Here is a 17260-nt window from a genome sequence, read left to right as displayed (position 1 = left end):
GTACCTTTTTAAAAGCATGCATTTTTCCAACTGAAAAATGTGCATTTTTCGCACAGGGTAAAGTATGACAAAGTGGATTTCTGGGAGAAATGCCGTTTGCATGCATGAGCGAGGCCATGTGCAATTCAGGAAATGGTGGACCCTGCTCAAATGGGGGTGGGGTTCATGCCCATTTTGCCACATTGCCCCCATCACCAGCATGACGCTGCCACGAGGCAGCGGACAGGCATCCTCGGAGCTGCCCCCCGGCTGTGGAGGTGTGGCTGCGAGGGCCTGTGTCGTGCGGGAGGAGGGACCGGAAGGGCCCCCCATCCCCAGTTCACGGTTCAGCCTCTTCACCCCTTCACTAAGCCAGCGAGAACGTAGCTGCTGGTGCAAGACCCTGGAAGGGGCGGCTTTGTGCGGCTTCCATGGGGCCGTGCTTCTTACTCCCTTGGCTTGTCCACCCTGGGCATCCTTTGGCACCCGTCTCCTGTCTTGGGGAGGGAGCCAAAGGGTGCCGTCAGGATACTGGTGTCTCTTCTGCGTCTCCCTGTTGACTCTTTCCCCTGCCTTCTTGTCGGAGAGGCTTTGGGCAGAGGGCACATTCTGATAATGCACAGTAATAATTTGCATCTCCTTTCTCCTCCTGAGAAAGGGCTGTTTCATTAGACAAAGGCCCTCAGTGCCGGACGTGGCGGGCACCCTCCCTGCCTCAGTGCCAATGAAAAGGAGATTTCCTCTCTAAGCCTCGGGGCTTGATTGCTTTTCGGTTGTCCGTGTTGTGCACTTTCCAAGTACAAAGCCACCTTCCTGGCTTGGAAGTGGCTGGAAGTTGCACCCTCCGGGAGGAGCCACTGAGACGGGGGATTCTTTCAGGAGAGTCCAGCCCCTCCCGGTGGATCCTGCAGTCTGGAGCAGAGCACGGCCGGGTGCAGTGGTGGAGCAGAGGCGCTCCCGTCCGCAGCACACACCTCCTCCAGGGCTGGCACCCGGGCAGCTCATGGGAGAGCTCGATTGGGCGCCGAGCGGCCCGCTTGTTTGTCGAGCCCAGCTTGCTCCTCCGCAGCCCTGCACGTGCTTCAGGTTGCGGTTCGAGCGTGGCGATTTGGCACCTCCATCTTCGAACGCGATATTGCTTGTGCAGGCGGAGCGCCCTGCCGGGGCCAGGGCTCAGCGGGGCCGTTGCTTGCCTGGTTACCGGCGCAGCCGCGTGCCGCCCTGTGCTCTCGACAGCTCTGCCTTCTCCCTGCTCCCTCCCGCAGCTCATGACCAAGCATCCGGCGAAGCGCTTGGGGTGCGGCCCCGAGGGAGAGCGGGACATCAAGGAGCACGCCTTCTTCCGCTACATCGACTGGGACAAGCTCGAACGGAAGGAGATCCAGCCCCCCTTCAAGCCAAAAGCTGTAAGTTCTCCGTTTCCCTCCCGGGTGCCCTCCGCTGCCAGCACTGTCGCGCAGCTGCAGCAGGGAAGGAAACAGCCCCCCTCTGGTGCACCGATGGCCGGGCCACCTTCCTCAGGCCATCGCTGCGTCTGCATCGGGGCTGCTTTGCCTGGGATGAAGGCTCGCCTTGCCGGGAACGAAGCCGCTTCCAGAGGAGGCGTTCATTGTGCAGTTGCCCTGCCTCACTCCTGGAATTCTGCAGGCAACCCCAGCAATGCCTTCTGCTGGCAGCGCTTCCTCTGTTTTTCCCCACTGCTTTGTCTGTCTCCTTTGCGCCCACAGAAGGTGCTTTAGGGAGGAAAAGACAGAATAGCTGCACAAACTCTTTGGATTAGCAGCTCGCAGGGACATTTTGGATGAATGAGGGCTCTGTTCCTGCTTGCAAATCAGGCAAAATTGTCACCTGTTTGTGACACAAGAAGAGTGCAGTCCTCAGGCACTGGAACTCCGGAATCCTGGCCTGGGTGTGGGGAGCAGAGCCCGTGGCTCTCTTCCCAGCATATCGTGTCTCTCCACTGCATCCAGTGCGCAAGGTCATGGAGGGACCAAAAGGGGGTCTGAGCGGCCCGCTCTGCAGCATACGGCAGGTCTGAGTCGTTCATGGCCAAGTCCCCTCGGCAGCGGAACAGAAGGAGTAACGCGGCCGGTTGACGAGCGCAAGCCAAACGTGGCACCAGCTGTCGTGCTGTGGAGGGTCGAGGCTTCTGCTGTCTCCCCAGAGCTTCTGTGGCGGCTCTAAAGGCAAAAGGCCTGCGTGTGGGCAACTGATGCGCAAGCTGCCGTGGGAAGGGCCCGCCGTTCTCCTGGCAGAGGGGAAACTCTCCCAGCCCCCTCTGCTGGCAGCGCCGTGCCCATGCCAGGGCCGGGCTGCGGAAACAGCGAGCCCAGTCCGTGTGAGTGCTCGGACGTGCGGTGTCGCTCTCCTCCAAGCAGTGGCGCCACCTCAGGCTCACCGAGGGCAAGCGGCTTCAGCCAGGACTAGAGCGTTCCGTTGTTCCGGTGCTCGGAGTTGTGGCAGGCCCTGCTGGGTTTCAGTCCCAGAAGAGAAGCGTCAGTGCCTGCTCCCCACCGCTGCGCTGCGCTGCGCTGCTTGCTGGGCGCGTCCTCCCCTCATTCTGCCCTGTTTCTGGTGGCAGCCCAGCTCCTGTGGTCCTTGCAGGCTTCCTAAAACCTTGGATGAGGCTTCTTGTGCTGGAGCCAGGGAGAGGTTGGCGTTGCTGTGCGAAAGGCCCAAGGTGCCCCCCCACACGCACACAAACGCATGCAAGCACACACTCGATCCACAGGCCGACCTTGTGCCTGAGAGAGCCCACCTGCACAGACACGGCTGATCCTGGCCCTGTTGTGCACCGGTTGCCAGTTGCGGGCCCGGGGAAGCCCCTTTTCCACACTTGTGCACCACCTCGCGTTGTGATAATTATGAGGCATGCGCTTTTTTAATTCAAATCATTTCTTTCCTTCGCATAGAACCTAGTGTTTGGGAAACCCTCTGTTTTGATGGCGCACACAATGTTTAGACAAAGGAATGGCACTTGGTTTTGGAAAAGGAGTAATAAGGCAGAATGTGTCTTAATTCTGGTTCCTGACGCCCAGCTGAGCAGATCAGAGAAGGCAGCCAAGCTCCCAGGGAGCAAGCAAACAAGAGTTTCGCAGGGAAGGCAGAGCTGGGGAGGTCCTGAACTTCTCTCTTTTTCTTTCCCCTTAGCACCCCCCCCCCGGTTTGTTTTCCTCCTTGCAACACCCTCCCAAGCACTGGTGGGGCTGTGTGGTTAGCCTCCAGGGAAGGCGGGGGAGTACCAGGGGCTGCAGCAGACCCAGCCAGCTGGAATGCACAGGGCGGCCGGAAGCACAGACCGGGGAGGCCCCTCAGCGGGGAGGGCTGCACACCTGTGCGCCGTGTTGTCCTGCCTGAGGTCAACATGGCCTGCAGGGGCTCCAAGTGCGGGCAGGGGGCCCCGCGAGAGGAACAGCGGGAGCGCTGGAGCAGTGAGTGCCCACCCCCAGGGGACAAGGGAGGGCGAGGGGCTGTGAGGCCGAGCGGTGGGACTGCAGCGGCTCCGAGCGGGCGAGCGGGCGAGCGGGGCAGGCGCTACCGGGGCAGCAGCAGGCGGAGGCGGAAGAGGAGGAGCAGCTCCCTGGGAAGGGGCGGCAGTGTGGCACGGGCGCACGGGAAGGCGCTGCCCCGTGGAGGCGGAGGACGAGCCTGGAGGGCAGCCTGCTGGGGCAGGGCACGAGCCCCCCACGCCACACTGACCAAGAGGCTCGCGGTCCTGCAGGCATTGGCAGTGAGAGCAAGGAGCTGAGGTGGGGGTCGTCGTGGGAGACTCCCTCTGGCACGGGACGGAAGCGCAGGAGGTCAGGGAACCCGTGCGATCGGTCGCAGGCCGTGCTGCCCCCGTGACGACAGGTGGGGGATGCAGCTCCGATCGCCAAGGCGCCTGGAACCCCCAGGCGGCTGCCGCTTCCTCCCGATGCAGATGACACTGCCAGGAGCAGCCTCGGCGAAGTCACGTCAGACTCTGACGCCGCAGGGAGGGGAGTCAGGAACTTGGGGGCCCAGAGAGTTTTCCAGTTCTTGGAAGAGGAACAGACTGGGAAAGAAAAGGACTTCAGGGGAATGCCTGGCCATGAAGGTGCTGCTGACTTCAGGGGAATGCCTGGCCATGCAGGTGCTGCTGACGTGAAGTCTGGATTCTGGGACCACGGGCTGTGGTTCCTGGAAGACGGGCGGCTGGCAAGGGATGGCCTGCACCTTGCAAGGGCAGGAAAGAAGGTGCTTGGCCACAGCAGGGAGAGAGGACAAGGGATGAATTGAATGCAGTGGTAGGAATCTGTTACTGATCACCCAGTCAAGGAGAAGGCAAGGATGAAACTTCGGGAAAGCAATGGCCAGGGTTTCGAGGAGCCATGATGTTGTTATGGGGGGGGGGGGTCAGTTTCCCTTCCATCTGATGGGAGACAAATTCTGCCAGGTGTGCCCTTCCAAGAGATTCCTAACGTGTTGCTGATAACTTCCTCCAACAAGAAGTGGAGGAAGGAACAAGAGAAACCGCCGTCCTTGGCTAACCGACAGGGAAGTCCCAGTGGGCAAAGTGCTGCGACAGGAACGCGGGAGGACAGTGACCTCGCCATGCTTGAATTCTCAACTCTGAAGGAAGCAAACACCAAATGTAGCCACACACACACCCTGGACTTTGAGAAAGCCAATTTTAATAAACTCAGAACAATGATTAGCAACGCTCGTGGCAAACAACTCTCATGAGAAAAGGAGTCCAAGCAGGGCGGGAGTTTTTAAAAGGGAAATTCTAAAGGCTCAATTGTAAACAATTCCAGCAAGAAAAGGGATGGAAGACATCAAGCGAAGCACAAGCGGTGGCCTAGAGATTGCTTGGAAGCAAACAGGGCCTGAGGGAAGAACAGAGAAGACCAGGCGGCAAAGGGGTGACGGAGGCAGCTGGCATGGGGCTGCAGCGATGGTGTCAAGCAGGCTAACGCGAGGAGGGAACTGAGGCCAGCGAGGGACGGTGAAAGCCACGAAAAAGTCTTCCTCAGTGTGGATGGCAAAATGATAGCAGGTGAGAGAAAAGGCAGAAGTGTTCCATTCCTGCTTTGGCTCAGTCTTCCCCCAGAAGAAGACCTGTGAGTTTCCTGAAGGCTGCCACAAAGGGTTAGGACACGATCTCTTCTCGATCATCCCAGAGTGCAGGATATGGAATAACAGGCTCAAGTTACGGGAACCCAGATCCTTGCTGGACATCAGGAAGAACCTCCTGACTGTTAGAGTAATGCAGCGCTGGAGCGCATGACCCGGCTAAGGTTCTCTTCTTCTGCCTCAGCTCTCTGGGGCATTTCTTGCTTCTCTCCTGCTCTTAGCTGTTCTGCTGCTGTCTAAAAGCCCTCTTTCGTCTTCTTGAGTCTGGGCACTCGCTGCTCCAGTGCTCCCACCTTGTCCTCCTCAGGACCACCTGCTTGCCCTTGATGCACATGCAGACTGTGCTGACCCCATGGAGGAAAGCAAGCGCTGCACGGACCTGGTGGGCCACCGCCAACGCAGCCTTCGGGAAAGGGCACGGCCCTGGCCCGCTCTCCTTGGACCAGGCGATGCACTGGCGAGCGCCTCCCGTCTGCCGGGCCTGTGACGGAATGAGGGGGAGAGAGAGGCACACATAAACACACGCACACCCGTAGTAGTGAGGGGCGCACGGAGGAGCTTTGTCATTGGGTGCGCTTTGGAAGATCATTTTCTGTACGACCTGCAGCTCTCAGGAGAGATGTGTATCTCTGGATCTTGTGTGGGAGGCGCTGCCCGTCTGAGCATGAATAGCTCCTGCTTCCCATGGAAAGTGCTTTGAAGCAGCTCTCCGCAGTGCTGGGGCTGTCCTGAGCGAAAATGGCCAAGAGGGCGCCTGGTGTGCAGTCCCCAGCGGGGGTCTCGATGCGTTTTTCTTTGGAAGACAAAATTCAGTGCACACACGGATCAAAAGCGTCTCCTGCACCAGTGTCTCCTATATGCATCTTTCCCACATGAAAAATATGCCCCCTCTGCTCAGGGGTCGCACTTGGCCCTTGTGCCCTGGGAGCAGAGGGGGCCCTTGCCCTCTCCCCAGACGTGTCCCTTTGGGTGAGAGCCTTCTCTGGCTGTGACGGGCGCCATGCCACGCAGCACTCCACGCATTTTCCCTCTACTGTTTTGGGAATTCTTACAACAGCCCTCATAGGAAGAAGAGCATGATTAATCCAGAACTGAAAGGGAGTCATAAGCCAAGCGGGGGGAAAGCGTGGCTTGGCTGTTCATGGCGGGGCAAGATGAGAAGCGGGAATTTGCTGGCTCGCATCGGACCCTGTGCCACAGCACTGTGCTCTTTCTGGCTGGCAGGGGCTCGAGAGGGGTCAGCATGCCCTTTACAAATAATGTTATTAAATGAAAACAATGCAGTGCAATGCAGAAGTACGTCCGTAACAGCAAAACATTTAGAAGGAGGGGGAAAACTTAACAGTACAAATAAATGTGTCAAAAGGATTAATAATTAATCTATGTGCTCCCAAACACAAAAGGCGCCCCCCCACACTGGGACCGCCGGCTACACGATACTCACTTATTCATGTGCATTCCCCCCTCCTTTACTTCTTTCTCTGCTTCCCCTCTCTCAGGATGATCCCCTTCCCATCCAAAATTGCACTGAATCCTATGAAGGTTTAATACCCTTCCCGTTTATTAATATATGTACACTGAGCAACCCCCAGATGTAATTAAAATTATTCTTGTTTGGCAGCCCTTTTTCCACCTGAACACCACATGTTAATTTATCATTAAGTCATTCCTAAATATTCTTTATTCCGTTCACTTAATTGGAAATCCCGTTTTTCTGCTCTGTGTTTATGTTGCAAGATACTTATATCAAAATTTCCTGTTGCGCGGAAGATGGCAAGACTCTGCGTTTGCCTTCTCAAGGTTTTACTGGCAGAAGCTAGCAGGACAGCCCTGCCTGTGGCGCAAGGAGGAGCAAAGCCCAGTGGCCGGGGGACGCCTCCTGGCACTGCCTTTGCCCGTGGCGAAGGGGCCCGGACTCCGGCCTTGCGACTCGCACCGGGAAGGGGAGGCGGAGAGCGGCCCGGCCTGCCCACGTGGGCTCGGGCTGCTTCACAGGTGGACGCTGCTGCTGCTGCTGCTGCGGCGATTGGATGAGGGCGCGCCGGACAACGTCTCTGCACACCAGGGAGCACGATCGTTCGTAGGCAGGTGCTGAGAGTACGTGCTCGTATAAGCCCAGAAGCTGCTGATGCGTGAGAAGTGACCGGGCTGCAGGCGGGCAAAGCTGGCTTGGAGACGCTGGCGTGCAGGAACGAGGTGCCGGCAGGCACCGAGACGGCCATGATGCTGCCGGGTCGACTGGCGAATGAGCGCACCTGCCGCGCCGCCACTCGACTGCAGGGCAGGTGCCCGGCAGGGATCACGCCACCTTCTGTTCGGGTAAGACGCCAGAGGAGGCTCGACTGGCGTGCCCTGCCCATGGGACCAAGCTTTTAAAAGTACGTTCAGCAAGTGGGGAGATAGAAGAACGGACGGAGTCCAGCACGCAGGAGCAGGATAGCCGTTTCAGTGCTGGTGCTGGTGCTTTGCCCACCGGGGCAGATCACAGGAGTAAGGCGAGTCCGGCGCCCAGCCAGCACCCAAGGAGTAGTTCCGGCGAGCAACCCGGTGGAAGAACGCTCGGGGGCCTCGCCCCCCCCCCCCCGCTGCAGTCAGAGGGCCCGCCCGTGCCCTGAAGGTCCCTGCCCAGCCGGACGCTGGGCCTTGTCCTGGTCCTGGTGGGCTCAGTCTGGAGCCAGCGGCATTTGGTGCCCGATGTGGCGCTTCTCGCAATGAGCGTGTGGGGAGGGGAGGCGCCACAGCCCCCGCGTCGCACATGCTCTCCTGCAAGTGCCCCTTCAAGAGTTGCGAGAAACGGAATAGGTTTGACAGCTTGCAAGTGTTTCTCCTGAATAATTAAGAGTCTGCTGTTATGTGTGTTAAAAATGCAAATCCGTTCTTCCTCACAAATGGAAGTTAAATACCATGGATGGGCGAAGCCCCTCAAAAGCCGCCACGCAGAATGAGCGCGGTCTCGTTGGGGCTCCTGGGTTGCTGGGCGCTGGACTGCAGGAGCCGAGCTGCTGGCTGGGCCAGGCTTTCCCCTCTGGCGAGGCAGGCCGGAGAAGGGGCCGCTGTCCGCGGGGCCTGCAGGCCTCCGCACCGCCTTGCCGGGCCACGGGCGTGCGGCTTGGTGGCGCCCCCCTCAGGAACCCTCTTGCCGCCGGGCCTGCTTCCAGCCAGCACTGGCGAGTGGGAACAGCGTCCCCGCAGTTCCCTTTTTCTGCAAACAGCTTTGTGGGGGGGGCGGGTTGCTGTATGTTTGGGCTCACCCTTTCTCTGTATGGGCCGTGGTGTGGCTTCCCTTCTCGGTGCCAGCAGTCAAGCCCGTGTGTACTGTGGAGGATGGGACACGGGGGTGGGGACTGGAGCGGGGGTGTGGGGAGCTGGGACGCCAGGCCGTGGCCCTCCAAGGCCCACACGCCGCTGCACTGCGCCGGCTCCATATCCTAGGTGCTGTGCTGGCCATGGAGATTCGCACTGAGCTGGCAAAATGAGTGTGGTGGTTCCTAAAGGTGACTTTGCCTGGAACTGTGCAGGGAGGGTTAAGCACAAACGCTGCGGCTCGCAAGTTGTCTGGACTGTCCGTGGGCAGAGGAGCGCCGGCCTGTTCTCGGTGGTGGCCTTCCCTCCCTCTGGCGCTCTTCCCAGCGGCGCTGGCTCAGCCGGCCAGGACAAGCAGCGCGCCACCACAGGCCTCCGCTGCCGGCCAGGGCGAGCGCACCCTCGTGTCTTCAGGAGCTGCAGGAGAGGGCTTGAAGGGCAGGTCTCGGGGGGCAGGCGCGGCTGCCGTTCCCTCGTGGGTCCCTGCAAGGTGGCACTCCGGGCCCGGCACGTGTCTGGCAATGCCCGGGCAGGAGCGTGGCTGAGACGGAGCGCGAGGGCGTCCCGAGCAAGCGGTGTGCTCGTTCGTTCTCTGAGGGAGGGAGAGTCCGCCAGGCAGGCCGGGGCGTGTCCTGGGACAGGGGCGGCAGTGCATGTGGCTGGCAGAGGCCTGCAAGTAATCGCTGCCTCATCTCATCCTTTCCCCGCGATTACTTGCCGCAAGGCTGGCTGGCAGCATCCCGGCTCGCAGCACGTCCGTGCCCAGATCGCACCGCAGCTGCGATTGAGCTCACCCTCTGCCAGAGGAGCCACGAGTCTTTTGCATTTTTGGTTGTTCTTTCCTTTCTCTCCGTTTGCTCATTTGAACTGTTTTGCTGAGCCGAGGGACGGGGGTTGCGGCACACAGCAAACCGCATCTAGCTTTTGCTTTTGGATGCTTTCGTTTCCCTTTTTGCCACCTACCATGAGTTCTTTTCTTCCCCTCTCATAGTGTGGACGAAATGCTGAAAACTTCGACCGGTTTTTCACTCGTCACCCACCTGTCTTAACACCACCTGACCAGGAAGTCATCAGGAACATTGACCAATCAGAATTTGAAGGATTTTCCTTTGTTAACTCTGAGTTTTTTAAGCCTGAAGTCGAGAGCTAAGTAGCCGCTGTAGACCATCCTCATTCTTCTCATCACCACGCGCACCCGTCACCATCTGGTCTGGCAGCTTGGATTTCCTTTGCGGTGATACTAGCATGACCATATTTCAGAGCCCAGAGCACGGCTGAGCGGCGTTGCGGTGCCGTCCCCTCGAGGGGGAGCCGCCGGCTCACAGGGCGCCGGTCCCTGGGGAGCCTGCAGCCAAGTGGAGGGGGCCGGGGCAGCCCAGGCGGGCGGCGGGGGGGAGAGCGGGGGAACGGCGTGGCTAGTCCGAGCCGGAGAGGGCTCGCCCCTCGCCCTCCACGCCCTGCCTGCCCTCCCTCGCCGTGGTTCCTTCCCCGGCAGGAGGGGGGAACCTGCACCCATGCGGCACGTAGACTGGCAGCCCTGGGTGAGGGCAGGGGGCTGGAAGCAGACCGTGCCCGCTGGCAGCCCTCGGCCGGCAGAGCTTCCCCGCGTGCAGCCCGGGGGTGGGGGCAAGGACGGCTGGCTTTCCACATGGTCCAGAAGGTGGAACGCAAGCGGCTCCCTGGGAAACCCGGTAGAGCGGGTCCTGCCCACGCCTTGGTGCCCCTCCGGTCCGACAGGCGCTTCCCAGGGATCACGGCCTGCGGGTGGAGGAAGGGTCTCTCACAGAGCATTTTCTGAGCCCATGTCAAAGTGCGCGGCCCGGGATCCTCTGGAGGAAGCTCTGGCAGTGATGCTGGGCCAAGGCGAGCCCTCCCTGTTCCCGGAGTGGGGTGCTCGAACCACGCCACTCCAGCAGCTCAATGGGGATCGATCGATCGATCGATCGATCGATGACCCACATTTGCTGCCTACGCCTCTCCTGCCTTCTACATCGTGGCTGAAGCAAGGCCTCTGGGATGCCCCCAGGAGGACAGGACGGGAGGGCTGCAGCCCCCACCCCAGCGGCCGGCACCTGGGAGGCCCAGTGGAACCCCCTGGCAAAGGGGTGCCGGCAAGCAGGGCCTGCCCCCTCTGTGATTTGGCCCAGTGGCCTCATGGGGCATGTAGGCCCGGGCACAGAGCCAAATGCCCCCGCATTGCTGTCTATCCCGGGGAGAGGGGCCGCCTCGCGCCTCGCTGGCTGGCTGGAGGCCTTCGGCCAGGGTCAGCAGGAAGCAGCTCGTGATGCTTGTGCCGGGAGACACCCTCCTCGGCCCCTGGCAGTGCCGGGAAGGACCCCCCGTCGCCGCTTGTTGCCGTCCGCGGGAGCCGCTGCTCACCCGTGCCAGCACTGCAGGCCGGCACTTCCTGCCCCACGGTTTCCTCAGCCCCAAGAGGCCCGTCCCGCACTGCTTGTGTGGCTTGCCCCAGAGGAGTCCGAGGTGTTCAGCCGTGGCAGCCCCACCTCCCGCTCGGGGTTCACACCAGTCCGCGCAGGCAGCCACACGTGGGCAGACGGGGTTCTGCCCGCAGGGCCCAGCTGCGCAGAGCGGCTGAACGGCCCTTCCGGCCCCTGGCCAAGGTTTCGGCAGTCGCTCATGGGGGTCAGAGAGCCACTCCCCTCATCCCCCACCCCCAGGGATTTCTGCCCAACTTAGCAAGGCGCACCTAGTCCCTCTTAAAATTCCTCCAAGATTTAGCCTGGGGAGGAAGTCAGCCCCGCACCCCGCATTCCCTTCAGCTTGAACAAGACCCCTGTGCCAACTGAAAAGGTGTCTGAGTATGAGGAAGCAAAGATGGGGAAGGGGCGGCGTGCGCCAGCAGGGAATGGCAGACAGACCTCCACTTGCAGCCCCCAGCAAGCCCAGCCAGCCCCCCCCCCCCCCCCCCCCCCCGCAGCTTGGCTTGCAACAGCGCTCGCTTGCTTGCTCGCTCGCTCATAGGATTTCTCGAGAACGCTCGGAAGGAATGGTCACCCTAGTATCTACCATGCATGTCCCATTTTCTACATTAGCATCACATCAAACCTTGGCGGATTTCTTTTCTTCAAAGTATGTGGGGGGGGGGGGCTGTTTGACCAGTTGCCAAATGGACATATTCCGTCTGTTCCACTGTGCTTTGTGTGTGTCAAAATTTGAGTATTTTACTAAAATGAAGCTGATAAACTTCAAACAGTATTTGTGTAACTTGACTGGAGCTGTTAAATATTTTTGTCCCAACTAATATTCTGAGAGTAACTAAGATTTGCCACTGGAATTTTAAGCGGTATTTTTTGTTTTGTTTTGTTTTGTTTCTGCCTGTCTTCATTTTGGCAACCCTGAACAGAAGAAAAGAAAGTGGCTGCTTTTCGGACTTCAGTGCTGCCCCCCACCCACCGTGCCCTTTTGCACCTCCAGCGTGCTTTCAGTTATTCATGTGCCAATTTGCTCCCCAGACACAATTATAAAACAAAAAGTAAAAAATACTATCCTGAGGAAACCTCGGTTTCTTTGTGAGCAGGACTCCATGGCAGCCTGGGCAGTGGGCCGGGGGCTGATGCAGAGGAGCTGGCGCGGCTGTTTGCCAGTACAGTCTCTACCCGCATTTGCTTCTAACTCCCAGAATTCAAAATGGATTTCCATTCTGAATTCTTTTAATTTGTTGGCTTCTTTTTTAAAATACATTTTATTATTCTTTTCTACAAACATTAAAAACATCTGTCATTTAAGACATCGGACATGCTGGGGCAGCATCCCACTCTTTTTAACAGTCCATATTCAAATCTGCGCACAGTCCTGTTTCTCTAGCCAATAGTAAAAGAAGTTCCAAGTTTGATAGAAATATGTATCCTCCTCCTCCTCCTCCAGAGACAAGGTCAATCTGCCTATTATTTGTTTGCTTTTTTTTTAGAAAGCTTCAGGATCAAAACTATTGCACTTGACATTTGAAATCAAGTTAATTTTAGAGCTAATTTCATCACTGGCCTCTAATTTAAAGGACACCCTTTTAAAATCCCCCAAAATACATGTTAAGAATTTCCAGGTGTAATGTTGCTGCATTTCAGTTCATAAAGAATTTCAGTTCTTGTCTGTCAGAACCACCAGGAATTCTGCTTGGCAGGTAACCAGCTGCCCTGCCAGGGGCAGGAAGGTGCCTCGGGGCCGTCGGAGGCTCTGGGGCTGCAGAGAGCACATCAACTTTCTGGACACACTCCTCTGGGGAAGACCAGTTATCTGGGGGACCTCCCTGGAAAAGGGCGGTGTGGGAGACAACAAAGCGTCAGCTGGGGCCACAGACAGTTTTTGATGGATCCTGCGGAAGAGTCTTCCAGCCCCTGGGCAGGGCTCTGAAGCGAACCATTGGGCAGAGCGGGCGAGCGTCGTGCTCACTGCTTGCCGAGCCAGCTGGGAAACTGGCGGACCTGCGAGCTTTGCCCTCTGCCGCCCTGGAGTCTGCCGCCTCGCCCTGGAAATGATGTGCTTTCAGCCAGGAAGCAGGAGACTGTGTGATCTCGCCTTCGGCATCTGCAGAACCACCGCTGGGCCCCCCCTTACTTAGGCCACCGGAACGGAGATTTCTGCTCTGCCTCCGCGGCTCGCGCGCCCAGGGCCTGCGGGGACTATGCTTGTGGGGCTTGGGCTGCGGGCCCGGCCCATCCCCACCCTGCGTCGAGCACCAGGGCCATTCCGTGGGCCGCCCGCGTCCCACGTCCCATGGCTTCACTCTGCAGGCAGCCGTCCCGGAGGGCAGCTGGCCTTGTGAGGAGGGAGAGCTGCAAGCAGCAGCCTCTCGCCCCGCCACTTGCTGGAGACGGGCTGTCTCGCCCCGCTGGAGAGCTGCTCCCCCGGAATGGGCTGGAAGCAGGTGCGAAGGGGCCACCGAGGGAGGCGTGTGTCCTTGTTCCTCACGAGGAAGGAGATGGGGCTCCCAGGAAAATGTGGCGCAGCCGAAAGGAAAGGCCCCACTCCTCCAGGAGGTGGGGGCTTCCTCTCCCGGCAGGGGCCATGTTCTTTCTGCAGCAGCCTGGTGGCTTCAGGCAACTTCACTGCTGGGCCCACAGTTTCTCTCTCTGTGGCAGCCTCCCTGTCCTAGTTCTCTGGAGATCGTCTGCGCTTCCATTTCCATCCGTTGCAGCTGGTATGGCCGATGATCAGGAACAGTGTGACGTCTGGAGTTGTCATAAAGGCAGCAGGTTGAGGAAGGCTGCAGCTGCCCTTGCGGCCAGATCGCGAGGAGGACCACTGGAAGAGGTCCGAAGGAGAATAAGGAAGGTGATCCAGGGACCGGAAACCAAGTCCTCCGAGGAGGGACTGGAAGAACTGGGAGCATTTAACCTGGAGAAGAGAAGACCGAAGGAAGAGATGATCACTCTCTGCAAGTACTTGAAAGGCTGCCACGCAGAGTGGCATGATTTAAATTGATCTGATTGATTTTGATACAAGTAATATAAATCTGCTTTTCTACAGCTCACATCCTCCAGTGATGTGGCCAGATCATTCACACCTCCGTTTTCTCACTGAAACTACTACATACAGGAATTCCAAAGCAAATCTCTAAAGTGGGAAACATTTTCCACGGCCTTAATTGTTCTGGGATTCCAACTTTGTATAGGATTTCAAAGTTGTTTCCAAGGATCCAGGTGTGCCAAGTTAACTACTGACAAAATCACACATCTTAAAGTGTTGTTAGAACTATAATTTCTTAAAATAATAATATATTTGATATTTTTGTTCTTCTTTAAAAATACTCTCCACTTGCATCTAAAGAGGCCAAACCATCAAATGATGCCCTGTTTGTACCAAGGGCCAACATCAAAATGAGCCAATACCTCCAGGGTACAGAAGGGCGACACACCAGAGGACACAATGGTCTCTCTCTGCCGGTCGGGGCATGATCTGCACCCCAAGCAGAGGATCCCTGCAATGCTTATTTCAGGGTGTGCCACAGGGTGCATACTTAGCAGGGCAGTAATCAGGAATGCGTTGCTGCCCACCGGAGTTGCCCAAAGCCCACCCCCCCTTCAGCCAGGCCCCCGCACTGCCAGGAGAGAGAGCCTTGCAGCTAATGGGACAGGCTGAACTGTGAATAAATACTAAAATATAAAATAAAAGGGAGTTTTGCAAAAAGGGTGTCTTCTCCGGAGGCCTCGCGGAGCAGGGGCTCTGGAAGGGAGCGCGCTGCGCGGGCCTCGGGGCCATTGTACGTGCCTTGCCTCTCGTTCCATGTGCTGTGAGAGCGCTCTTCTGTCTTTCCATTGCATTCCCACCATGTTTGTCAGCAGGAAGCAAAGAGTGGCGCAAACTATGGTGAAACGGCTGCATGTTAAGAAATGTATTGCTGCTACCAGGGACTGACTTTTGGTCTGCGAACACCATGTGAAGGTGTCGTTCTCGCTCCAGGCCCGAGTATATCTGAGTACCAAGCAAGGTTATTCAAGATGGCTTTCTCACTGCCAGGGCAAGCCCCAGAAAAAGAGGCAATCTCTGGAGCCTGCAGCCTGCCCGCCTGAAAGCAGGCCCTGCCCGAGGCCTTTCGAGAGCCAGGACCCAGAGAGGGGCGGTGGGGCTGCACTGTGTAAACAGCGAGCGAGACGGGAAGGCATCTGGTCTCCTGGATCCCCTTTTGTACTGATGATGCTTTTCGTTACTCATGTCACAGATGCTCTGTCCTCCAAATGCAAGGCTAGCCTTTCCTGAGCAGCTCTGCTGCCCCAGGCACACATGCACGCGCGCGTGTGTGCGTGTGTGCGTGCGTGCGTGCATTGTCCCAGCCCGCTCTGCAAGCATCGAGTTCAGCCCGCAAATGCCCCTGCTCGCTGGGGCTGGGGCTGGGGCTGGGGCTGTGCAAACCGGGCCGTGCCCAAAGGAAGGCCGCCCGAGCGAACGCCAAGCCGGGCATTCACGGTATCTCCAAGGCAGCGCTTGCCATCCACATCCAGGGCGCTCTGTGGTGCTTGCTTGACACCCTTCTTGCCAGTCGGTCACATGGGCACAAGCGAGAGAGACATGCACCCTTTGCATGTGTCCCTGTGGCTTGAGAAGCGACCCACACGCTTGGACCGAAGTCCCGCACCACCCAGCACGCCTGAGCGGGACGAGTGCGTGTCTTTCGCCCATTAAACATGCAAGGTTTGTGTGCAGCAAGTCACAGTTCAGGCCACATTGGCGCCGGGCGGCTTAAAGCAGGTTTTGAAGCACGGGCAGCTGCACAGAAAGTGATAAAAGGGTTCCCTGGATGCATATCTGGGTGCTCTTGACGGTAGCCTAAGAAAAGTAAAAATAGAGAAAAGTGTTACAATGACATGCAGAAGGTGCCTGTTTTCTATTCCATGAGAGCTTTCCTTTTTGCAAACCATGGATTCCAGCATTTGCCAGAACGACGCTAGTTACTTACCTGGTGGTCTTGCCCACTCTGTCCCAGTGCCCTTGGAGGCTTCAGCCCCCCCCCCCCCCGCTGCTCATGGTTCTGGCACTCGCTGCGCCTGGGCTTCTCTGCTCGGCACCCTCCCATCGCATGCTTTTAATGCTGTGCTTTCTGCCCAACAGAAAGACAAGCACGACACTTCCAACTTCGATAAAGAGTTCACGAGGCAGCCCGTGGAGCTCACGCCCACAGACAAACTCTTCATCATGAACTTGGACCAGAATGAGTTTGCAGGATTCTCCTACACTAACCCCGAGTTTGTCATTAGCGTTTAGGCAACCTGGCCGACCCTCCTGCCTTTGTGCCCCCAGGTCTGAACTCCACGTGGCCTCGTGCATGTGGGCGCTGGTCTTCCGGGGCTCATGGCGCATATGTTCAGACACACCCATTCCCTCACAGGAGAACGTGTTGCTTGACGTAGCTGGTTTCCCCATTTGTGCACACTACACACACACGTGGCCAGAGAAGGGGCATTTCAGGAATGTCCAACCAGCACCTCCCCGTGGAGTTTTGATTAAATATGTCAGCAGTCTGGCCTCAAGATATCAGATTTGTATTCGTATTTTCAAACTTCTCTGAAACCGAAATGCAATGTTTCTTGTCTTGGGATGCTAAGCATGGTTTGCATCTTCAACAGTTGTGCCGCAGCTTTTGTAATGAATGTGACTGTTTTACAAGCTTACTTTTTCTGGTCAAGGCAGAATTATACCCAGTGTGTGAATAAACTTGCTTTGTAGATTCAAGTACCTTTTGAAGTCTGTGCTGAATCTGTTTTCCTCTTGGACACATTTTAGAATGACCTTCCTATATTCAGGCAGAACAATTCCTAAAATTAATGTCCATTTAATTTCTTATATATGAATGTAAATGTCGTTTTTTATTGCTGAACAGGTGGCATTTTAATATCACTGGTGCAGTTTGCAGTTTTAATGGTGCTTTTGATGAGTCCTGCTTTTGTTTTTAAACAAGTTTAAACAATTATTGGAATTCAGCCACAGGACAGCAACCCAAGGAAGGCTGCTGTGCAATTTAGATTGAATTGCACTTTGAATTCGCAAAAGGATTGGAAAGCTACTTGTTGTGACTTGGTCCGGTATCACCTGGATCCATCACTGGCCAATTTCTCAGAGCGTGAAACCATTTTAAATCCTTGCTCTTTTTGCAATTAGTCATAGAAAACCATACATATCACTTTAAAATAGTAAGAATGTGACTTTCCAAATCCTGCTTGTGTTCTCTTCATCCTTGTGGCTTATTTGCAAGCGAACAGCCAGCAAGGCCGGAGGGATTGCCCAGAGAAAGGGCTCTCTCTCGGTGCCTGTGCCACAGCTCAGGCCAGGCTCCTCCAGGGCGCCTTGCAGCCACTGCTCGGCTTCCGGCCTTCACGCAAAGCGCAAAGTTCTCTCCAGCCAGGCAGGCGCTGCACCGTGCGGCTCTGCT

The 17260-nt window shown here is 57.2% G+C and overlaps 1 protein-coding gene across 3 annotated transcripts in view; it reads left to right on the top strand.

Moving 5' to 3' along the window:
* Nucleotides 1-16563, top strand: part of PRKCB (protein kinase C beta) — a 137760-nt gene extending 121197 nt beyond the window's left edge. For 2 of the 3 annotated variants that reach the window (XM_044452571.1, XM_044452573.1), the window contains 2 exons: nucleotides 1245-1385; nucleotides 9371-9726. In XM_044452571.1, coding sequence (XP_044308506.1) covers nucleotides 1245-1385; nucleotides 9371-9529 — 300 coding nt within the window. In that variant the 3' untranslated portion in view covers nucleotides 9530-9726. Of the gene's footprint in view, nucleotides 1-1244; nucleotides 1386-9370; nucleotides 9727-15942 lie in introns of those variants that run through there. The other variant, XM_044452572.1, reaches the window with a different exon arrangement.
* The last annotated feature ends 697 nt before the right edge of the window (nucleotides 16564-17260 follow it).

This window comes from Varanus komodoensis, unplaced genomic scaffold (genome assembly GCF_004798865.1).
Source record: "Varanus komodoensis strain SLA01 unplaced genomic scaffold, ASM479886v1 scaffold73, whole genome shotgun sequence".
Taxonomy (NCBI): Eukaryota; Metazoa; Chordata; class Lepidosauria; order Squamata; family Varanidae; genus Varanus; species Varanus komodoensis.
Note: the sequence above shows the minus strand (reverse complement) of the source record. Positions and strands in the feature narration are given on the sequence as shown.